The sequence below is a fragment of the Prinia subflava genome, chromosome 16, assembly GCF_021018805.1.
Source record: "Prinia subflava isolate CZ2003 ecotype Zambia chromosome 16, Cam_Psub_1.2, whole genome shotgun sequence".
Taxonomy (NCBI): domain Eukaryota; kingdom Metazoa; phylum Chordata; class Aves; order Passeriformes; family Cisticolidae; genus Prinia; species Prinia subflava.
In genome coordinates this window covers 9007007-9030919 of record NC_086262.1, presented here as the reverse complement: position 1 = coordinate 9030919, position 23913 = coordinate 9007007, and the positions used below count along the sequence as shown (strand labels likewise).

Here is a 23913-nt window from a genome sequence, read left to right as displayed (position 1 = left end):
GAGCTGCAGTTCAGAAATTGCATGTTTTCACTTCTGAAAGAAAGCAACTTAAAAGGTTCCACTAAAAACCTGATTTATTTTTTAAAAAGAACAATACAATTTCATCCAACAGTAATGTGGTAAATAAGTTGTATACACACACAGAGAAATAGTGAGATGAGCTTGGAAAGTGACTCTAAATCTCATTAAGAACTGCTACTAAATCAAAACTCAGAGCAAAGCAAATGAGAAAACCAGCACTGAAACCCCAGTGCCAGAGGTGGGAACAGTCACCTCCATGGGAGTGAAAAATAATTTAAAACATCCTCACAGTTCATTTTATGGACAGTCAAACTAATGTACCAACACCTACCTTTACCAGTGTTTTCCTTGCAGTGCCATGCACAGACCAATGTGCTGTAAAAATCTTCCCTGATCAACATATTAGAACTGTACCACTAATTACATCAAAGTCCATTGAAAAGAAGTCAATCGGAGCAGCTTAATAAATACTTTAGTTCATGTTTTTTCATACTTGTTCACTTACCAATGTAATCGCCACAAATATGCTTGTTACAGATTCAACAGTTGATAAATAAAGCAAATTTTTCGTCATTATTATCAATTACAACCAACAAATCCAACAGTTCATTCTTAGGTACTTCTAGTCCGTAGAAATTCCCACTTTACCAATAAGTGGAGAGTTCTGTCCCTGTTTGAACACGTGAGGTTATTCCTGGTGTTCGTGCTCTTGTCCCGGGATGAGCCAGCGGATGCTCTCGGTGCGGATGGTGGCGTACATGACAAAGCCAGCCAGGAAGAGCACAGAGAACAGCAGCAGCCAGTCTATGCCCTTGGTCAGAACACTCGGCAGGGGCCCCTCCCAGTCTTCCTCTGTCACAGCCACATCGCCTTTAGCTTCTATCCCTAAAAGACAAAGCACTTGGTCAACATTGGAATTGCTAAATTCAGAGAAGCTGGTTCTCTCTCTTGTTCTTGCTCTCTGGCTAAGGCTCAAACACAGGTAGACTTAAAATTCTGGTGAGTTGACCCTTGTACAGAAACATATACCCAGGATATGATTTACTTATATAAAAACTTAGTGATTTTTATGTGTATTTGCATAACAGGGTAAGGCTTGTTCTGTCCTCCACAGTACAATCTTGGATAAGTTGTGGGATTTTTTCAGCACATGGAATTTAATTTAGAGTGTTTTTTCAGGAATTTCATTTTTGTGCATTTCTAGAAATGCAGATCCACACAGAACTTCAGTGTGGATTAGAAGAGAACTAGCTGGGTGGCAAAGAGAGTTTCATTTATTTCATTCTCAGTTAATCTTTGGGCAGGAAGATGTGCTCCGTCCTTCTGGCAGCCTCTTTACACTGTTCCCCCTGCTCTGTGACAGCAGCCCAAGGAGCTGAGTTTCTGCTCTCAGCACAGGCTGAAATCCAGCTCACAGCAACAATTGATTAAGTGAACCTCTGCTGGGTCCTCTCAGGGTCTTTATGACATTCATTTTAAAGAACACACACAGGAACAGGAAAGCCCAATTTGGACCTTAAAGCCAGCCTGTTCTTCCTGCTGACAAACCAGGGCTCATTTACACACCTGTCTGGTTAAAGATGAAGTCTTTCAGGGTTTCCAGCGTTCTGTCTGTATGATTAAATCTAGCCATAGGTTTAGCACCTTGGAAAAGGAGGATATTTGGTACAGCCACAGTTCCAAATCTAGTTGATAAACTACAAAAAGAAAAAACAAAGCATGAAGGGAATTAAATCTTCTGGAGGAAGAAATAAAGACAGTCACAATACAGAAAGTGTCAGTTTCACTAAATAAAATTGTCGCTTAATGTAGAAAAAAAAGTCACTCCTGTTTTTTAAAACTCACAGCTACCAGAAATAAACTGCAGCTAGAGCACAGGGAGTGTGAATTACCTGCTGTGCTGGGATGCATCCAGTGCCAGGAAGCGAAGAGTTGGAAATGCTCGGGGCAAAGAGTTAAAATGAGGTGCCAAGCTGGCAGAAAAGCGGCACCACGGTGTGTAGAACAGGACCAATGTACAGTCACTGCTGTTTGGGTTCAGGAACTCCATCAGGTCCTTGGAGAAAGTACAGGAACAAACATGGGCAATTACATATTTAGCAGAGTTAAATTCTGTGTAGGGATGCAGCATTTAGTAATTGATTAGATACTTGGCAATACTGATCAAGCAGCCACACCTTTTATAACAGGTGGAGAACTGTATATAGTATTTTTTAAAGGTTGTTTTAAAAGTTTATTACTTAAAAATACACATACATGTAACTGTTACAAACAATGAGCTGGCACTATCTGCCATTAACGATTTCCAAGAGAGCCACCATTCCACAGAGCACGAACGTGAGCAGTACCTTGCAGGCACAGAGATAACACACGCTGGTACATGAAGGAGCTGTAACTCCATTTTTTTCCTGCTCAGAATGGCCCAAAAAGCCTCCTTGCCCAGTCATACATTGTCTTCGGTAGAACCGAGGACGTTACACGACGTGAACAAATTCACCAAGTCAAGCACTGAAAGCAACAGGCTGAGGGGCACCTTCCACCACCCTCACGGTTCACCCCGGCAGTGAGCGGGCCACCCGCGTACCTGCGACACGTTCAGGATCTGCAGCGTGAAGCGCTCCATGCCCGTCGTGTTCCTCTCCTCGCAGTTCACCTTGGGAGCCCTGGCGCTGTCGGTGCCGTTCTGCTCCTCCGCGGGCGCGGGCAGCACGGGCTCCAGCACGGGCTGCTCCCGGGCCTGGGCGCCCGCGGGGCCGCTCCCCGCCGGCCCGCACGCATCGCCCGCGGCCGCCCCATCGCAGGCCCCCGCCGGGCCGCCGCTCGCCTCGGCCGGCACGGCCGACAGCAGCACGGGCTGCTCGGCCAGCGCCCCGCTGCCCAGCATCGCGTCCGCCATCTCGGCCGTGCGGTACCGCACCGGCTCGGCGCCGCCCGCGCTCCGCTCCGCCGCCGCCCCTGCGGGAGACAGAGGCACGGAGGGGGTGTCAGCTCGGCGCCCCGCCCGCCCCGGCACCGCGCACCCGGAGCCCCCCGGCCGCACCTGCGGGAAGGGTCGCGCCCAGCCAGGCCAGCGCCAGCAGCAGCCGCCACATCCTCAGCCCGGCCCGGCAGCGCCGCGCGTCTCCCCGGACAACGAGCGCTTCCGCCGGATCCCCGGCACGCTTCCCGTTCCGCCGCCGTTCGTATTTCCGTGGGAAGCGCCTCTGGGCGTGGCGGGGCTGGGACAGAGCCCGGCTCCGGTTAGATACAAAGCGGGTGGGTTTAACCGAGTCTTCTCGCGGCCCCGCTGAACCCCGGATTGGGAGTGTTGAGCCTGGAGAAGGCTTCGGGTGACCTAAGTAACCTAACTACGGCCTCCCAGTACGGGAAGGGAATTTACAGGAAGGATGGGACAAGACTGTTTACAAGCTCAGGTTGTGACAGGACAAGGGAGAATGGTTTAGATCAGCTAGTAGTAAAAAAATAATTCTTTACTACAGTTATTTTAAGAAAAAAGTAACTGTGGGGATGGTGAGGCCCTGGCACAGGTTGTCCAGAGAAGCTGTGGCTGCCCCATCCCTGGAAGTGTTCATGGCCAGTTTGGACGGGGCTTGGAGCAACCCGGGATAGTGAAGGTGTCCCTGTCCATGGCAGGGGGTGGAACAAGATGTTCTTTAGGGTCCCTTCCAACTCAAACCATCCTATGGTTGTGACCCCGCCTTGCAGGGCTGAGCCCGGACGGTGTGACCGAAGCCGCTGCCCGGGCCGGGTGTCGGGCTGCTGATGCTGCTGGAGGCATTTCACTGTGGATTTAAATTAGTTCTGTTTGGAAATTCTTGGAACGAGGCCATCCCGTGGCTTCGGCAGGCTGCAGTGACTGAGGGCGCACCCTGTAACTCATCCAAAGCCGGGTTACAAGGCGGTGTGGCAGCCCCAGCGCCTCCTCAGCCGCAGGTGCCTGGCGGAGGATTTGCCCGCTCCCGCCCTCGTTAGGGAAGCACGGCCCCGCTCGGGAGCTGTTTGCACACAAACCGTGCCTCAACCCCCACCAGGCTGGGCTAAGGGTAAAACGTGGCCAAACTCAAGGCGCAGTTTTAAAAGTAAAAAGAGGAGTTTGTGTCCAGCAGCTTATCAGCCAAAGCTCCCAAGCAGAAAGGCAAGATAAGTACCCATATTCGTTTTAGGATATTATATTTTTCCTGTTGCAGAATTAGTTTTCACTTTATTTCAGTTTAATAGTGAAGCCTGAAGACTATTTGGGGCATTTTGAAAATGAACATGTTACTTCAAGTGCTGGTATCTTTTTTTAACACACTTCCTTAAAACTGCCAGCAGTGCACAATGAGATTTTGCCAAAACTCTGCATCTGTCAAAAACTGATAGTTATGACCTAGGGGAGCATGAACTGTGCACACTGGAAAAGGACAGGGAAAATCAAGTACATGTGTATAAATGAAGATGGGGGGCAATTTATTACAGAAATGGGATTTTTGGGTTTGTTTTTACTTAGGTGTACTTCAACTGTATCATTCCTTACAGCACACATTTTCTTGCTTGAAGCCTTTTCTTTCAAAGTCCAATTTGCATATGCACTAATAATGAGGACATAATAGTCTAAAAATAGAAAACATGAGGTTTGCACATAGAGGGAAAACCTTTAATTAGACCAGCTGATACAGAGCAAGCCTGAAAGCAAAAGCACAGAGGGAATTCCGAACTGGTGCAGCCTAGCAAAGAACAAGCTGCTCCATTCCCCCCTGTCCTTATGTTTTAGTCAAAACAGCATTTTCAACTTGAAAACAGTTTCTTACTGTGAATTTAATCCTAATATAATATCCTTCCTGCCATAACATAAATCAAAGTGGTACAGATTTTTTAAGGTGATTGTAAGTAATGCACGTTTAACAAGTACAACATGACTAATTCATGTGGTACTCTCTGTGCTACTTAAAGAGCTCACACCAAGGAGGTGCAGAAGCACAGAAGTGCCAGTCCAGCCCCTAAACAAGCCCTGGTATCTCACCATGCACATAACTGAGGTTATGAAAAGACAGAACCATTTTAGACTCCTTGAAGATGTGCAGCTTGTGTAGGTGATACCCCAGCAGAGCTGGTCTGCCAGCATGAATAAATCCTGAGCTGGTCCTGGGATCAGAAACCACAGCTGGCCTCACACACCAGCTGTGCACTGAGGAACAGTGTATTTATCAGTATTTATCAGTATTTAACAGTATTTATCCCTGCAGCTTCCATGCTTCCATCCATCCCATGGCAGAGAACACAGCAGCCATGGAAGCACTCAAAGAACTTCCAACACACCTGAAAAGGCTGTACTTTTGTTTGATACAATTTGTGACTGATATAATATCTAATACTTAAGGTTTCCTCACAACAAATAAAATAATGCATGTTGCTCATGCAGTCATGTCCAGGAACTGGGATTTTTAGAGCAGTATGTAGCAGATTCTGTTCTGAACATATCCAGTCATCTTGAAAGCCAAGTATTTAGAACTATCAGAATGGCCAATCAAAAAAAACAAACAAACCAAGCAACACATCAAATGTCCTTTTCAGGAAAATTCAAAGTCTGCAAAATAATGGCAACTGACATTTGGAATGTTCCAACTCCAGATGTACTCAAAGCCTTTGAAAGTTCACAAAAAAGAAAACAAAGGGTGCTGGAGAGCAAGCAGGCCTGGGAGTCTGGACTGCAGCTTCTGGTGGGTAGGACTGCCTGCTCTTCCCCAAAATTGCTGAAAAACTTCAGTAGAGAGAAAAAAATAAAGTGTTGAGTGGCAGAGTACATTTACCAACACAGATAAATTGGAACATTCCTAGAATACAGGGATAAACATGTCTTATTAATCACAGAATAATGAATTATGACCAACATTCCATGAAAACCTTATTTATGAGTGCTTTCAAATTGATTTCCATGTGCAACAGAGGAAAAAGTTAGCAGTTGACTATTTATCCATGCAGGGTTATAGCTCCTTTCCTCCCCTTTTTTCCTGTTTGAGTGAAAGGACAAGAACAATTAAGTTACTGTCACACTGTTTTCAATTCATAAAAAATAAGCAACATTCCTCTATCTCCTGACACCTTGCAACTCATGGAGTCTTTCTGCCTTAATGCAAATATCCGTAACGTGCCTGTAACAAGCAGGTAGTGCTGTCAACTGGCATCTTCAGTCAGAATTTAAAAGATATTAAAAAGAAAACAGGGAAAATGGTTAGGTTTTAAAGTATTAACTTTATTAATAAATATACATCCATATGATGATGTAAATACAGATCATGAACACTACTCCATTCCCATACACATAATTGCACACGAGTAGCTCAAGTTCATGGACATAAAACCATACACAGTATCTAATCAGGCTTTTTACAGCAGAGGACAGGGTGCTGATACTAGTTATTTAACAGACTACTGTTACCCCCAAAGTAAACCTGTGGAAAAGCAAATGATGAAAGATTGAAGGAACAGAAAGTGGTTCAAATTTCAGGATACAGACTCTTCTATTTCGAAAAAAAGTCACGAGGAGAAAGGTCTAGTCTCTAATAAAGTCATAAATATATTTAGTGGTGGTAAAATATATGCAATAAAATAGAGAAGAATAAACTTTTTGTAATCAGAAATGAAGTCTGCAGTTCCAAGTATTTATGATTGTTATCAGCTGTTTTAACTGTCAACTCTAAGGGTAGCATGAAATATTATACTACATATAACAAAGAACAGCAGAGTCACAGCTAATGAAACCATTGCACAAATGACTTCACATTGCTCTGCCTTTTAAAGCTCTTCAAAATGGGGGAGGGAGTTAAATTCTCATCTGAATGACTCGGTGTATTGGAGTTCCAGGTAATTCTCTTCACAGATACATCACTGACAAGGCTTCATTTTGTCCTGACTGAACATTAAGATCCTTCAGACAAAATGAAAATATATTCATTCAGAAGAGAGATCTTTAATGGCTCTAGTTAATTTGATTACTTTAAACTAAATCCAAGATATAAAGAACATTGCTTTAATGACAAAGCTAAGTGCTGATTTTTAAAATACCATCTTTGATATCAGTCAGCTGCTTCTGACGGTATCTGATTTTTTTTCTGCCAAAATATGGTGCTAGCATCTTGAATCTGTCCAGTGCAAGACTTTATAGTAGCAAAATTATTTGGTTTTAAAGTTTAAGTAAATTTAATCAGAAAATGAATAGTAGTTACTATATGTATCTTAAACAGTGAACTTTATAGCATCATTAAGGAATAATAGCAAGCTAATACATTTCATTTATGTATAAATAAGACATTAGAAACTTGATAATTAAAAGAAATTATTAAAACCTAAACTTGACATGTCGGTCTTCTGAACAGTGTTAACACACAACAGTGATCCTAGCTTATGAATAGCTGAATTATGATATATAATATAAAATAAGCAATTTACCTTACAAGTAATGTTTTCATACTATGGGGGGAAAATGCCAGTTTTCCCATTGGTACTAATAAGGTTTAGGCATTAACATGCTGTTTCAGTGTTTCTCATGGAAAGAAAAGTGTTGAAAAAAGCACAATGTATTCTGCAGAGTATACATAGGAAGAACAGAAGTATTTGAAAATTCCATTTCTAGTCACTTTGAATCTCCTCTTTTTTTTTTTTCCCTCACTGCACGGCACCAGTAAACTCTAGTCAGATACAAAATAAAGCAGAATTAGGAAACACCAGCAGTGCACTTCTGGTCTCCTTCTGAAATCCAGAGTGCCAAGCAGCACACTGCAGGCTCTCTGAACACTTTTCTATTTGATGCTCATCACTTCACAACTGACAACATTAATTAGTTTTTACTGGGATTATATTTCATCTGATATAATTAATAAACAGTGTAATGAACAGAAATTGCTTAGGTGATTCCATTATTCCATCAGCATACTTGAATACAAATTATACTAGCAGAACAGCAATACATCTGCATTATCTCCTGACACAGCACAGCACCATTGAGAGGATGCACAAGTGAGGAACGGACAGGAGCAAACAGGATCAACAGGAGAGGTAAGGAGTGGAGCTTCTCCAAGGTACAGTGGTGACATGCAACACGTTCCTTGCCAGCGAGGTGGGACACTCCTGCAGTTATACATTCAGCTGAAGAGGACTGCTTGCCCAGCTGAGTTCAGGAAAGAACTTAAAGCAGTCTTTTGTTGAAAAATTATCTGATTAAAAACAGCCAATACAACACAGATCCTGAGGGTGAACGAACTCACGTTAGCATTTTGCATGTGTCAGAAGTTACATCTTCTGAGAGAGACTGCTAAATTTCAGACTTGCGAGTTTGAGGAACAGAACATACCACTGGATTTCAGAGCTTCAGCATGAGGAAACTATTCCTTAGTAGCAATTTAGCTGCCATCAGTTCATCTATCGACTAAGGAGCCATCCAGTATAAGTTGAGGTTCATTGAGTTGCCAGTGCATACACAGTTCCCCCAAAACAATTCAACACACCTATTGTAAAGTACAGCAAAAGTCCAGCTCAGTATGTGTTAGGCATCACTGGAACACCTGAAGGCTTGCTGCTTTTTTCCTGATAAAAAAGGTATGAAACATGACATCTGTTTCTTAAGTTGTCATCACTGAAATCAAGAGGTCTAGTCAAAATGACAGCAGGCCAGAATAGCATTAATGTTAACAAAAATTACCATCATCATTACTCATTCAGTACAGGCTCAATTAACCCAAATTTTATTCTCCCCCTAATCTGCAAACTCTACATATTCCCCCTCCCCACGTATTTCACGCTACAGATTTATCATAAAGTCATTTTACATGTGAAATGACTTAAATGTAAACTTTCTTCCAGATTAAAAAAAAAAAAAAGGTTTAGTTTTAGTAAAATTAATTTAGAACAAACAATATGCAACACTAAGGACTGATTTTTTTTCTTTTTAAGTCTGGATGAAAGTACTTTACACACTCACACTCACACATTCTCCCACACTTAAAAAAAATTACACACACACAGTTGAAAAATGGAACATTTCTTTTGGGAGGAGAGGAGGTTTTAGTTTGAGTCAAGAAAGGTATTTATAGTTAACCAACAACATTTCTTTCCGGCTTGCATGCATAGATGAATTACTCTGTATCTGGGATCTAGCAGTGCAGTAAACTGCATCCTGTTTGCATCAGCTATACAGTTTGCTTTTATAAATCATGAAAATGGTGTCCTTTGGTAGATATATAAGCTTCCATAACTTAAATATAGTATAAATGTCTAACAATGAAATAACTATTTCCAGGAATATCTGGCAAAACTGAGTCTAAAAATTTGGCAACAGTGTTTATTTTAAAAAGTTTAATTTGTAAACATTGTAAGTTATTACTTTAAAAGCTATTAAACTGTCGCCATCTAAGCACAGATCTGAAAGGCAAAAGCCAGCGTAAATAGCTATTTACAGATTTAAGAACATACTGTTTATTATTAATCAAGTGCCTAACTAGAATGAACAGTACTTAATTTCTTATAAAATATTTCAAATTTCAAAGAATTATTTGTGGTTTGGTATATGTACTATCAGGCATTTCAAAATTACCTAGCAGAATCTTGTAACAGTGTAACTAACAGAACAGCTCTCACCTAAAGGCAAAGTAATTTGTCTTTGTAAGGCGCTGTGAAGCTGTAACTCACTGCACAAATGCTCAGGTTTCTTTAGTATCTTCCAAAATATTTTTGGAGTCTTACTTGAAATTCACTTAATGCTACAAACTCCAGAAATAAAAGCCACTGGAAATCACTTTAGAAAAAAAGCTGTTGTTGTTTTTTGTTTTATTTTTTAAGTCTATTTTAAGTCTATCTGAGGTCTATAGAAGGTTCTGCAGAAGTGGAAAATGTGGCTTGCCTCTTCGTTTATCAATTTTTCTTACCAAGTAAGAACTTAACTGGCTAAATTGCTTATTGTGGGAAAGGCCACATCATGAACCATCAGCCAGCTAATTTCTGTCCTCCTTATTTCAATTATTTAATGCACAGCCACACATCTAGATTTATGAGAAACTGAACTTATAACTAGGGACATGGACATTACTTAAGTATCGACACCAAGGCATAATTTATAATTTTAGACTTCCTTATAAATGATGATTTAAAAACCAACAGAAGCCTCTTTAAATCAAAGTCTTCTCAACATTCCGTAAAAGTTATTAATTGCACCCCTAGGTTATGGCATTATTGGAATAAAATCTAGAAGCTCAGACTTAAGCAAACATTACAAGAAAACTCAAGAAACATGCCCAAAATCAGCATAAAGCAGATTAGTAAGGAGTTACTGATTCCCTCCCCTCATTCATTAGGCTGTTTGATTTTGCCGCTAGTTTCACCAGCAGCATGGACTCCTCTGTTATGCACCATAGGGTAAGGAAAAGCTGCACTGGCACAAGTATAATTTAGATTTGCAAGCCGTGATAGAGCTTTAATGCTACCTGGAGGTCTGCCTGGGCTGACTTTGTATCCTGCTGCTTTAGTTGTACCCAAGGGTCTGCCTGGACTTGTCTTAAATCCAGCTGCTTTGGTGGTCCCCAGGGGTCGACCTGTGCTGGTTCGGTACCCTGCTGATTTCGTGGTCCCTGACGGCCTCCCACGTTTCCCGGAGCGGTTGAGGTTTTTCTTTTTCTTCAGTTCATCTTTTGTCTCTATATTCCTGCCACTTGTGGTCTGCAAGTGGGAGTCGTTCAAGGCATCTTGTCTCTGGCAGGCAATGGGTTTGTGGCTGACTGCGTGGCCGTACTTGCTCTGCTGTGTGGCGTAGAGGTCAAACTGATCCGCAGCCCTCACATTGTCTTCGTTCAGGCAAGAGCTCTTGCCGGTCCCACAGAAAGCTGGATTACCGCTGGCAACAGGGTGCATCATTTTCTACCAAAAACAGGAGAGGGAAATATGTATCAATACATCATAATACTGCAGCGTTCCACAAAAGAGAATCTTTCAAAAGCTACTTCTGTTTCATAAAATTACTCCAAACTACTTTGTCTATTTTTAGTGAACAGTATTGATGTCAGTAAATTACTTTTAAAATTAGTTTTATTAAGCCTTCACTTGAGGTTCTGCACAGTAACCTCTACACATAGTTTAAAAAGGACAGTTTAAACCACATATTATTCACATAGGTATAATTAGGGAAGAAGTAAGTTTAAAAACTGAACAACAGCATTTCAGCAACCAAGACCTACAATATTTGCTCATCTATGATTTCAAAATATTTCTAACCATATCTAATCTAAATTTTAGTTGTTCTAGCTCTGAGATTAATGTCTGACTCGGCTGTAAGCCAAAAAAAGGTATGTTATAACTCTCCTGGTATAGTAGATATAGGATCCTAAAGATTTTTGGTTTGCTTAACTGCAGCAAAAGAACAAAGTGCTAATCAGTTTTCTTATTTCATGTTGCAATTAATGTCAAAGAAAGAAACACATAAGGCATTTGGCAACACAACAGTGCCATAGTTGGGAAAGCAGAGGGATGAAATGAATTTGTACCAAAGTACAAGATGCTGGATTGCAGAAATGCCACTGCTGTCCTAGTTAGGAGAGCATGTACAAACTGCTAGCAATGCCAGCACTGAGATATACTGATATTGTTGGCATTGCCAACAGCTCTGGGAAATAAAGCAATTACATCTTCCATTCAACTATACTGGTTCTACAACTTAAATAAGCGGCAAATATTCAAAGTCTAAGATAGTAATATTTAGCCATGCTGAAGACAAAATTAAGCCAATAAATATCTGGCCCTTCAGAGTACTTCTGTGTCTTACAGCCACACTTCAGACACCTAAAATGTCTTCCCATGGTAAAACTTCACAAGTAAGTAAGGTCTGAAAGATTTATTATCTTTTCCTTACAATAGCTCTGGAATATCACCTACAGCAACACAATTTAAACTCTACCATTGATTACTGAATTTATTTGGCAGTTATGAATGCTTCCTGCCAGCCAGAGAGAAAGCACACAGCACCGTCTATTTACCCTGGAGTAAATCCCCGTGCTCTTTTCTCCTGATTACAAAGGATACATTCCCTGTTGGAACACTCAATCTACTCTGGCTTGTCAAAGGCATTACAGTGTACATTACTCTTGTGCAAATATATGAATATGGGTTAATGTCAAATAGTGAAATGATGATAGTAATATAATTTAAATAATAGATATTCTAGCAGAGATAATCCAAGTGCTACAATCCTGATGCACTGCATGGGGTACAGTAGAACAAAAGTGAAACCACTGTCATTGCAGCTGTTAACATCCAAACAAAACAACTAAGAATAGTCTGCAAGCCTGCACTTAGCAAAGGACAAAGGAAATAAGCTCAGGTCAAGAGACCAGACAGACTTTTCTGTGCAGCCATACAGAAGGAAGCTTAAGGTTTTCTACAATTAGCAGTCAAAAAATGGTACCTTTCTTTAACCCCACTAGAGAAGTGCCTGCAATATCACAAAAATACCTGAGATTTTTCATGATATGTAACTGCAAACATGAGGGTTCTATAGTCTCCTCTTGCTGTGGAGAAAGTAATGCCCAGCAGCTCTGAAAGGCTGTTCAGCTGTTTGTTGATCCACTAGAGACACTTGGAGGGGTGAGCAGCATTCTTGTCTCGGTACTCTTTTAAACACAGCAGTACTGGCTTTGGCCCCAAAAAACTGCTCCAAGCTCAGCTGCCACAAAGAAGGATCAGTTGAGCTGCCCAGTATCCAAGGAACACACCAGAGCTGGGAGAAGGCACTGAATAAAAGCAGGGGCCCCTGGTATTTCTCATGAGACCAACCAGGCTCACACTCACTCCTGTGTTACATTATCTCTGCTTCTTCTCCTCATTACACCTGGGGGGATTTTTCCATCCATCTTTCTGAGGGAGAACCATCATAAGTACTCCTAGACAGAGAATATATTCTGCTGCAGCTGACAGTGCTGGAACTTCATCACCATCTGCATGTGCTTTGTGTCTACTGCAACAGCACCGACAAACGCTGACTTCAAACACAAGCCCTGGCTGATGGCACCTTTATCTTCCATCTGGCAACAGCCAGCACCACTGGAATGGATGAATGAAGAAAGACAGTACAAATCAGTAACTGTTTAAAATTTCTTTCTAGAGGAAGCTTTACAAAACCCCCAATCTCAGTGGAAGACTGCCAACAGGGTTTTTTTTAATGCATTTCCCCACACACACACCATTTTTCATCAAACCATGCAAATTTCAAGTAGTAGCCAAGGTTCCTCTTCTATCTTCTTTGATTTAAGACTTTTTTTTGAAAAGTTTTTAAAAGGAAATCTGTAATCAAGCTTAATTACCCTAACATGGAATCTCCAGCATAATTTTCCTTCATTCACATTACAGTGGGGAATAAAAGAATGTAGAGAGTCTATCTGTAGAGTGGAAGCAGGTTTCTTGGCAGGGAGATACACAGTATAAAAGAGAATTGGTATAAAATGCAAAGCTATGCCAATTTAAAAATTACACTCTAGCTAAACTGTATAGCTAAACACATAGAAGTTTGTGTGCAATCATTCTTCAGTAAAACCCTCCAAAAAGTTTCCAACAAGATAGAACTTTCTCGTTTTAAACCTGTAAATAGACATGTAAAAATATTTGAGACAGTTTACTTAAATCAGTTTTTAAACTGATTGAACTGTCTGGCTGAATATTTCTGTATCATCAAACAATTAAGATAGGGCACTGCAACAAGGAAATTTAGTTGTATTTCAAAAAGAATCGCTGGAAAGTAACTGTGGACGAATTTCTCTATGGATCTTTTAGTGCCTGGTAATTTATATCTATTCAAATGCTGAGGAAGGGAGGAGGCACTGGATAAGCTGGCTCTGAGAAAAGAGAGGCAGCTTCTCATGCAACAAAGCACAGAAGTTCCACCACTGCTAGAAAGAAGCAGGACAGTCCAGCTGGGACCCACAAAGCTTTGCTACAGGGGAATGTCTGGACATGGTCATGACCCCTCCTTGTATCCCTAAAATACAGCTTAACATACAGCTCTAACTCTCAGCAGCTAAGGCTCCTGGTATTGTTATGGTCTATCTCTCTGTCCAGGCTTTCCTCCTGCAGGAAATTCCCATTCAAGACCTGTTCACTACACAAAACTGTAATGTTAAAGCTACTCAAATTACATTACATAAAAACATCCTCTTGGCCTGCGATGTGATGCCATCTTCGTCTTTCAAACATCACACCTTGCCTTGTTCATGGGCATGATTTAGCTGCTAGTGTAGACAAGGTGAAACCTTTGATAACCAGAGAAGTTCACAAGACGCCCCAAAACAGGCACTTGCAGTAGTTATTTTATACTGAATGCTGGACCTGAAACCCATTATCTGCACTGAGCAGAATTATCAGTCCTAGCACAAGCAGCAGGCAACTGCTCTGCTCCCACCCACCCCAGCCTGCCTTCTGTGGCCTGGCGAGCACCAGGACAGACCTGACTCAGCAAGTGCCTCTGACTTCTGCTAAAACACTCCTGAATCATAGCAGAACTGCACAAAACTCGAAGTCTATCTATATTACAGCTTTTCTAATGATGAAGGGTAAACTCCTCACAGCCACAGGGACAGTTTTGCTTTAATGAGGGTTAGTATACAACACCCACTCATTTTTCTGAGGTTTTTCACCGCTGAGCTTGCAATAGTTTCCACAGTATCGATGGGGCTGTGGGAGGCTGTAGCAGCACATTCTCATCATCACCCAACACATACAAAGTATGTGACTTAACAACACCAGCAGCCCACAAGCATCATTTGTGCACAGCTCTCTGAAGGTCAGTGCTGGCAGTGAACGCCAGGAGCGCAGCACAGGCTGGGCTCTGTTCAGGATCCCTCATAAAGGACCCTCTGTGCTGACTTCCACGGCTCTGGGGAGCACCACAGGGCTCCTGTGCTTTGCAGGGGGGTTGAGCAGCAACAGCAGCAGAAGGAATATTTTCCCTTTCAAGATCACAACAGAAATATGGTGTCAGTTCTGTTCTTCTCTCTTAGGACAGCATGTGTGAGAAATCCTTTCATCACTCACTGAGAAGAATTAATTCTATCAATTTAAATGTTTTTCACATGTCCCTTTTACTGTCAGCTCTTTTTTCTACACATTAACTCTTGCTGAAGTAGGGCCTTACCCGGTTTTTAAAACCCTGTAACTGCTTGCTTTCACAAAGATGCACCTTACCTGGAGTATTCACATAAATGTAAATATTCTAAAAATACTAAGTATGAAATTCTATCAATGGCACAACATACGCTGTAACACCTGAACCTACAATTGAAACCATATCTACCTGTGAAGCTCGATAACCAACTTTTCCAAACTGTGCCTATGAAGCCTTTTTTGCAGTTGGTGCACAGTATGATTTTTCTCACCAATTGACACCAGGTAAAACATATCAAAAACTGCCAAAATATAAGAAATAATTTCTTTACAGCAGTGACTTGCTAGAGTTACTACATGACAACATAAGGCTGCAAATCAAGAGACAACATAATTTTGGAAACAGTTTCTTTCTCAATTATTCTTAGAAATTAAGAGTTCCCCAAGCAATACAATTTACAAGTATGATCCTTCCCCTGGTGACCCAGAATAATTTTCTTCTATGACAGAAGTTAAGAGTTATTTGGAGCTGAAACACCCAATCCCTTCAAATTCCCCTTCCCCAGATGTGCCAGGCAGAGCAGGAGCTTTCCCTCCCCAGTATCTGTGCCTCCTGCTCCTAAGTAGAGAACTGCAACCTGGGCTGGGTCTCTGTGCCCTCGGAAGTTCAAGTCTTTTGACTCAGACACCCTGGGAGAAACAAAGCTCTCCAAAGTCCAAGCACCAGCTTTGTATTACAGACAAAGCTCAGCTGCTCTCACAAAGAGTTGATGTTGGCAAGCACACTAGGCTAAGTGTCAAGTAAACTGAACTTTTAGGGTTCACTCATTATTTGATTGCGAAACTAGGCAAACAAGCTATTGTTACACTTTCTAACCCTAAAAACCAAAAAAGCCACATTCAAAGGCAGAGTTTCACTAGATGCTAACATCTGCAAGGATGTCAGCTGACTTCTTCCCACCCCAAAATTAAGATCATATATGATTATGACGATGATGATGAACAAGACACCTTGAAAGGCTTAAGACAGCTTCACAGAAATTAAGGAAGATGGCATCAATGATTTAATTACCTGTGCACCCCCAGTCACACTGACACAACTGACAGTTTGGTTTCATAATCACAGAAACCACTCTGAATCCACCCTTTTTCTGAACGGGACAATCTTGCCTTTTCCTCTTCTCCCACATTCCCACTCCTTCTGCCAACACTAACTATTGTGAAAGAGCGGGACAAATTAACACCAGGGATCTGATCCAGGTGAAAACTAATCCAACAAGAAAGCAAAAGCAACAGTGAGTAGGCATGGGGGACAAGAAAGTAACAGAAACCCGCATTTCCATTAGCACAGAGACACTCCCAGGTCAGTCTAAGCCACATTACCCACTGGCTGCCACTGATCCCACTCCCTGGTAACGTTACATAAAAACATAACAAGATCCCAAAAAGATGGTCTTACTGGACTTCAAAGATCTGGATGAAAGGCATGACAAGTCCCAAACACAGCACGGGGAACGGAGGTTGGAGAAAAACCCGAGCTGGGGATGGAGCGGCACAGAATCGAGCAGCCATCAAGCCAGACAGACTGGCTTAGGAGAATACCCTGAAACTGCAGCCTCATTATTCTGTGGTTCTGCAATTACCAAACTTCAAGGCAAATAAAATATGCATACGAATGATGGAGCAGGTAGAGGTGGAACTCTATAAAGAAAGGATTATTAGAGTTTGTGAATTGTCCATTCACCTCAAGGGGCTATTACCAACAAAAAAAAGGTGCAGTCCTTGCCATAGCCTAGAACAAGGTCTTTGAGGAGCTGGAGATTCTTATTCATCTCTGTGGGTGTTCTCGCCCACCCGCTCTTCTCCCCAGGGCTGCAGTCTCGAACAATAGCTCAAGAGGTAAGAGGTGCTCATTTATCTCAGTGGGTGTTCTCACCTACCCTCTCCTTTCCCTAGCCTGCTACCACAAAAGGACTTTCAAGCCGAAGAGATGGATGAAGCATCACAGTGTTTGTCTGTGACAGGACCATGCAGAAGGCTCTGGACACCTGTCCACACACCCAACCCCAGCCACAGCAGCGTCCTTGTGTGAGACAGCAGAAAGACAAAGTCCACTTGTTGAATCTGTTCAACAATGGCCAATGGAAAAACACGCTGGACTTTTTAAATTTAAGGCTGCATCTAAAATATGGGGGATACAGGTACAGACACACACACACACAAAATTCTAAGAGAAACTGTGGCATCTGAAGACTGAAATAGAAATAAACCATAATTTAAGAAATATTTTAACAGAGTGCCCCTCCTACCCTTTCATTTTACACAAATAAAAACCACATGGATCAAAATAACTATTAATCCAGGGAGAACAGCACACTAATTTAAGGTGCAACTATTCACTAATTAATTACCCCAGAAGGGCTATGCACAAAACTATCCATAACTGTCCACGAGAATACACAGCAGCGACCCGCGTTATGTCAGAGCGCAAAGGGGCACAGCAGGGACACAGTAAGGCTCTCCAGGTACCCCGATGTGCAGGTGAGCGAAGGCATCCACTGCTCAGGTGTGTGGGGAAATACATCCATGGGCTGTACGCACACATCCAGATGCCCCACGCCAATGGGAATACGCTCTAAGTAAACAGCCCTGCACACGCACCAGCCCCACGCACGGAGCTGCGGGTGCTGAAGGGAAGGAACAATTCCCGGCCGCAAGCTGGACAGCAGGAGGGCCCAGCCCCACCTGGAGCGGCCAAGGGCCGGCTGAGGGGACAAAGGGGCGGCACGGCTCCCCCCGGCTCGGCCGCAGCCGGGGACAGCGCGCCGGGAGCGGCCTCGCGTGTCCCGTGCGGGGGGCACGGCCGGGGCCCGGCCCTCGGCCCGGCCGGGCGGGGGCAGCGGGGCAGGCGGCGATGGCGCAGCTCCCCTGGCGCGGCCCCGCGGGGCCAGGCACCGCACCCCGGGGCGAGGAGACCGCGGGATCGCCCTCAGCGGCGGGGAGGGAGCGGAGGGAGGAGAGGAGAGCCCTGCTCCGCTCCCCTCCCCCGTCGGCCGCGGCTCCATCTTGCCCGCCCGCCGCCTCCCACCGCGCGGAGCAGGGGCCGGGGCCCGCGGGCCCGACCCGCACCTACCTAAGCAGCTCGGGGCGGCGGCGGCGGCGGGTGGAGCGGCCGCCTCCCCACACCGCGCCGGGCGGCTGCAGGGAGGGGACGGGCGCAGGGGAGGGAGCGGCGCTGCGGCGGGCGCGGGCGGCGGGGCGAGCGGGGCGCGCTCCCGAGCGGGGCCGCGCCGCGGGGGCGCGCGCGGGGCGGGGCGCGTGAGGCCCCTCCTGCCGCCGAGGGTCGGGGCCGCGCGGCCGGCGCCATTTTGTGGGGCGGGCGAGAAGTGGGGACGCTCGGGAGGGGAGACACGTCCCGAACTCGTGAGGGACTGGGCATGGCCGCGCACATCCCGGGGAGCGGGTATCGTTACTGGTGCTTCCAGCACTGCCGTTCGGATGGAGGAGTGGGGTATCTTCTGTGTCAAAAGTACACACAGAGTCACAGGCTCACATAGGTTGGAAAAGACCTCTGGGCTCACCGAGCCCAACGTGTGACCAACGCCACCCTGTCAAACAGACCGTGGCACTGAGTGCCACATCCAGTCTTTACTCAAACACCTCCAGGGCGGTGACTCCATCACCTCCACTGCACCATACGCTGCAGTCCATTAGGGAACAGTCCCGCTTCGGGGCTATTAGAATGATGTATTATGGTAGTTCTCTCTCCCTGCTGACTCTGCAGTGGCAACAGCTGCCATTTCCAGTGCAGCTCACACAGGGTTGCGTCCGGGCATGGACCATCGGTGTCTTGTAGCACCAGTGTGGGACTGCTGGTTATTAAATATTTTGCTTTGTTTCATCCATCTGTGTTCTGAAGAGTTCAGTATTGCAGTAGCACTTCCTTATAAACACAACTTCATACCTGCAAGCAAGAACAGCAACTGCAGGAATTGCAACTTCCAACTGTTTCCAAAAACATCCTATACATGAGATAAATTTTGAGCAAATTTCATTATCCAACCTTTTGCCCACTTGGTGGAGGGCTGTGACCAACATATTTTTTAATCCACATTTGTTAATAAGATTCCTGCCCTTCATTAGCACCCTTGGTCTGGGGTCTGAATGACCATATTGGTCCTTAAATGGCTGACGCACAGAAGAGCCTGAAAAACATGGTGTACTATTCAGATGAGATTTTAGAAAACAAAAGCAAAAAAGACCAGGAAGCGAGAACCTGCAGCTTTCACAAATGGTTAATTCTACTTTTAAAAATATTTTCCTCTCCTGCTGTTGTTTGAGGAGCAGACTGCTGTACTCCAACACTAAAATATTCCATTTCTACAATACTTGGAGCTCTTGAGGCCGAAAATGGCTGTGAAACATCCTGCCAAGATGATGATTCATATTCTTGCCATTTCTTCCTAATTCATGCAGGAATCCTCACTTGTAATACAAGAAAGCAGCAGGGAAAAGCAGCATTTATTTAACTTAATTTACCAAATGATTCAGTTTATTTACAAAGCTCATCTTTCTGCTGTTCAAACGTCTGTTGGAAATGCCAATGAAAAATGGTTCAATACCTTTTCAGTGTCCTGTTATTTTCAGTATTTTAATCTGGAAGGTGATGAAGTCAGGCTGGGCTCAGTCTCCTGATTTCTGCAGAAATTGTGGTCTCAACAGAACACAGAAGCCATCAGCCCCTAGAGGAGTGGAAGTGCAGTGTGGAGCAGTGAAAGGCTCCATCCCGAGCTGTGAGGCTGGAACCCAGCTGTTGCTGAGGCTGTTGCTGGCAGAGCAGAGCAAGATCTAAATGTCTGACCTGGAACTGGCCATGGCTCTGTGATGGCCAGGCTGGTGTCACTGCCCTGCACCAAACTCCAGGCAAACCCACACAGCTCAAATTGTCATCTGGGAGCAACAGGGCCCAGTCCCCTCATGTGAAACTGTGCTAATAAAAACAGGGACCAAACACTGATAATCTGCTCTGCCACTGTCTTCTTTTGTCACAGCTCCCAGAGCCTGAAGCACAGGTGTTCATCCAGTTGTGAATCTGTTTCCTCCTTTTGTCCCTCTAAAGAACTGACTCATTAGCAATACTAAATAATTATATTAATTATCTGTAAGATAAGTGATGCTGTAAGTGATATCTGTAAGATAAATGATGAAATATTGACCCTTCCCACATCCAAACCACAAAGTGTCGTTCTCCTCCTCTCTGACTGGAGATCTCACCAAAGATCCACAGTTTAACAGAGAGGAAGGGCCTCAAAGCACAAGTTCCTTCCTCTGCCATTACAGGAGCTTCTCGCCTGTCCTGAGCTCCAGAGCATGCTGAGCAAACAAGGAGAATTCAGTATGGGAACTGTCACGACCTCCTGTCTATTTAATTGTGAATTATCTGAACTGATAATTCCTACAAAGTCACTTCCTTGCTAACATGCACAAGCAGAGGAAATTTAGGTTTTAACAAAAATCCTTAATCTTAACTCTGAGTGTAACATTTTCCTTGCTTGGCCATTCATTTCAGACGAGTTGTCACGGGGTATTTATTATTTTGAGAAATGTTTGTGATGATGAACTTCATACTTAGAATGGCCAAAGTACAAAATAACTTAAGCAAATGCTCATGCTGCAGTAAGTTATTAATAATTTCTTAGCTCACTAGAAAAACTTAGATCTGAGATGTTAATTAATTTACCTCTGCTTATGCTGGTCATCTTAACAATCTTGTATCTCTCAGTTTGACTAAAGAGAAATATTTAAATCTGTTTCAGATGAAAAGTCTCAGAGAAGTAATGTTTGGGTGGCAATCACTCAAACTAATGGTCATTTATTTAAAAACAATTGTTTCCACTGTAGCTAGAACTATGAAAACAAATGTTCCTGCCTAGCATTGTATAAACACTGTACAAAATGTACATTTTGGGACAAATTTGAGTCCAGCTGTGCCCCTTTTATTTTTGCATTTTTAGGTTCTCTCTGCCTTCACTCTCTCATACAGCCAGTCACAGTTAGCTGGAAGCCAGAATTTATTCTGCAAATGCCCAAGCTCTAAGAACACAAACTTGTTTAAGCTGAGACCATATTTGGAAGAGATCTGGGTCAAGGAAAATAATCAAAGGAAAGTGCATTCCTGGAGCATCACGTGAGGAGGCAGAGTGTGCACACAGGGCCTGGCACTAATGCTCAGGGATGACCCTCAGTACCTCCCTGCCACTGATGTTCACCCCGAGAACCACCTCAGCAGCAAACTGAGGCAAAGCCAGGCCCCTGTAAATGAGCAGCACACCTTCAACAGTATCATGACCATGGCAGAAAGCTAAAAACTAATCCAGGCCAGCTCCACAGGCTCCAGCCTCACAGCCACAGGTACCTCTGTGTAACTCTGCCACTATTCTGGCTAAGGAACCACTATTTCTTACAACTGTAAACATGCCTGGAGGACTGAAACACCAAAGGATTCTCTCATTTCCTGAAATTCCAGCATTCTTTTTCTTATTTTAGGAAGATCCCAAATCCAGCCTTTGGTGTTTGTTTTATATTCAGTGCCACAACTGCAGAATTTCAGGAAAACTTTGCTTAACAAAATTTTTTTTCTTCCACTTGGAAGACTTGAGTAGGAAAAGCCCCTACAGATGGTACTTTGAGCCTCTGAATATTTTATTTAATTAGCAGCCAAATGCACATTAACTAAATTGCAGTTAGTTAAATTGCTTTAATTGTACAAGTAAAATCTCAAGCAGCCAGCACAAGGAACAGCTACAGAACATGCTGGCTGTGATCTACAGTAATTGTCTGGGTTTATGTTTATAGCATAAAGTCACCATGCAAAATAGGCCTTCAGCTGCCTGTTTGAAACAAAAGGTGGCAACCATGTACCATATAGTTCAGGGGTATACCATTCTGAACTGTGAGAGCACACGTCTTTTATCTTGCTGTGAATTTTTTTCCCCCACACAAAATACTGGATTTAGTCTCTCCTGTTTTCTTGCATAGGGCATTAATCCCTCGTGGTGGTGGTGGGGGGTTATTGCTGTTTGAATCTCTGGTGGGTCACTTGCACAGAGAGTGAGGGAGCTGGGCTGGGAGCAGGGGTCTCATTCTGCCTCCCCTCCCTGCTGTGAGCCTGCTTGCTACCACATTATGTAACATGCAAGAAAAAGCTCATTCATATCCAGTGCCAAATACTTTATCACTTATCCACCCAAAACATCACTGTTCATTTAAGTACTGAGAGCATAAAGGCAACCTTGAAGCTGGTAGCATTATCACCTGGGCAGGTAACAGAACAAGCTCTGCTTATGTGTATTAAAAAAAAAAATAAAACCACAGCATCCCTGCGCTCTTCCCACAACTGGCAACATGAATCTGACCAGGGCAGATTGCCTGGAAAGCAGCCAAATCACATTTATAAAGATCTTGTCTACAGCCATGGACACACTTGTGAAGAACTACATATAGCAGTTTTCATTATTGAATTGTATCTTCTCCACACTTTTATTCTCATCTTGTTTCTAGTGTTTATTTCCCTGTGTATTTGTTAATTTGGGAGCTTCTTTTCCCCAGCTTTTATGCATTTTGCTCCTGTTATCGCATATCCAAACACCTTCACTGTGACTTTCTTAACTGAGTCTGAGCTGTGTTGCATTGAATTCCAGCACAAAAACAAAAGTACAAACTGTTGTTCACATCACCCTTGTCCAAAGAGCGTGAGGTTAACTGTCATAGGAAAGAACATAGAAGCAGTGCAAATGCAGAAAACAGAGGAGCTGTTCAGAAAGACAGTTTCTGAAAAATATACATTGAAATTGATTTTATTTTTGCTGGAATTAAAAAAACATAAGAATATTGACAATGCATTTAAAACCCCCAGGAAGTTCAAGATTATACATTTTTGCATCTCTGAAATCCAATAAAAGTATCTCCATCATGCCTTTTTTAGGATCTATCAATGTATAAATATTTTGAACGAAGATTTTTAAAGACATGTCAGGCTGTCCAAACTCCACAGTGCTCTTCATTAAATACACAAAATGTGTCACTCTTCTGGGAAGGGACACTGTCCAGAAGTTAGACATTTCAACAAAGAATTCCTAGGAAAGACATCAAGTTCCCAGTTCTTAAGGGAAGGAAAACCAATGTATTTAAATGTAATCACAGAGCTTTCGTTTAGGATTTCTGTTTTGAGAAGTGTTAGTGTGCTGCTTCTCTCAGCCCCGTGTATTAATACTGGCAAGTATTCAGGAGTGTTCTTACCCCAAAAGGAGACTGTTAAGCTGGCATTGTCATTCCTTTGATTCTTCCCTGTACTGCAAATAAGGTACACTGACAGGGTAACACACAGTGGGATGCAAACACAAAGAGTCACTTAAAATACCTGAAGTTTGGAAATAAAAGCCGTGAATTTATACAGCCATGATGCAGATTGTATGATTTGTCTCCACCAGGGTTAAAGCAGTATATACACAGCTGGTTTAAAATGACACATTTCTTTCTCAATGTGTCAGGTAAGAAAAGCTTTCTATGAAAGTCCTTTTGAAAGTCATCATCTTGAAAGTCTTGCAGCTGCTAGAATGAGACAATTCAAATTGCTACTGCCTCAGCTCCAGACAAGCAGAGGAGTTAAATGCTTAGTAGAGTCCATGGTGAATCCTACTGGTTATGGGGTAAGACCTCAGAAACACTGGTCTTGCCTGTCCCAGTAGTTTATTGACTGCAATGATAGTATTTGTGGAATTC

General features: G+C 43.2%; 2 protein-coding genes across 3 annotated transcripts; both read right to left on the bottom strand.

The window, feature by feature from the left end:
- Nucleotides 1–56: 56 nt before the first annotated feature.
- On the bottom strand, nt 57–3188 carry TXNDC15 (thioredoxin domain containing 15). Its single transcript, XM_063413643.1, has 5 exons — nt 3062–3188; nt 2606–2976; nt 1914–2077; nt 1588–1718; nt 57–906 (listed from the first exon to the last, which is right to left on the bottom strand). The coding sequence occupies exons 1-5, from the start codon at nt 3111–3113 to the stop codon at nt 710–712; spliced, it is 915 nt and encodes a 304-aa protein (XP_063269713.1). The 5' UTR covers nt 3114–3188; the 3' UTR covers nt 57–709.
- A 3044-nt stretch (nt 3189–6232) lies between these two features.
- C16H5orf24 (chromosome 16 C5orf24 homolog) lies at nt 6233–18439 on the bottom strand. 2 transcript variants are annotated; one of them, XM_063413399.1, is made up of 4 exons: nt 18266–18436; nt 10476–10905; nt 8505–8583; nt 6233–6928 (listed from the first exon to the last, which is right to left on the bottom strand). In XM_063413399.1, the coding sequence occupies exons 2-3, from the start codon at nt 10900–10902 to the stop codon at nt 8543–8545; spliced, it is 468 nt and encodes a 155-aa protein (XP_063269469.1). In that variant the 5' UTR covers nt 10903–10905; nt 18266–18436; the 3' UTR covers nt 6233–6928; nt 8505–8542. The 2 variants fall into 2 exon arrangements, with proteins under 2 accessions (XP_063269469.1, XP_063269468.1); XM_063413398.1 differs by having other exon boundaries at nt 6233–10905; nt 18266–18439.
- Nucleotides 18440–23913: the final 5474 nt, after the last annotated feature.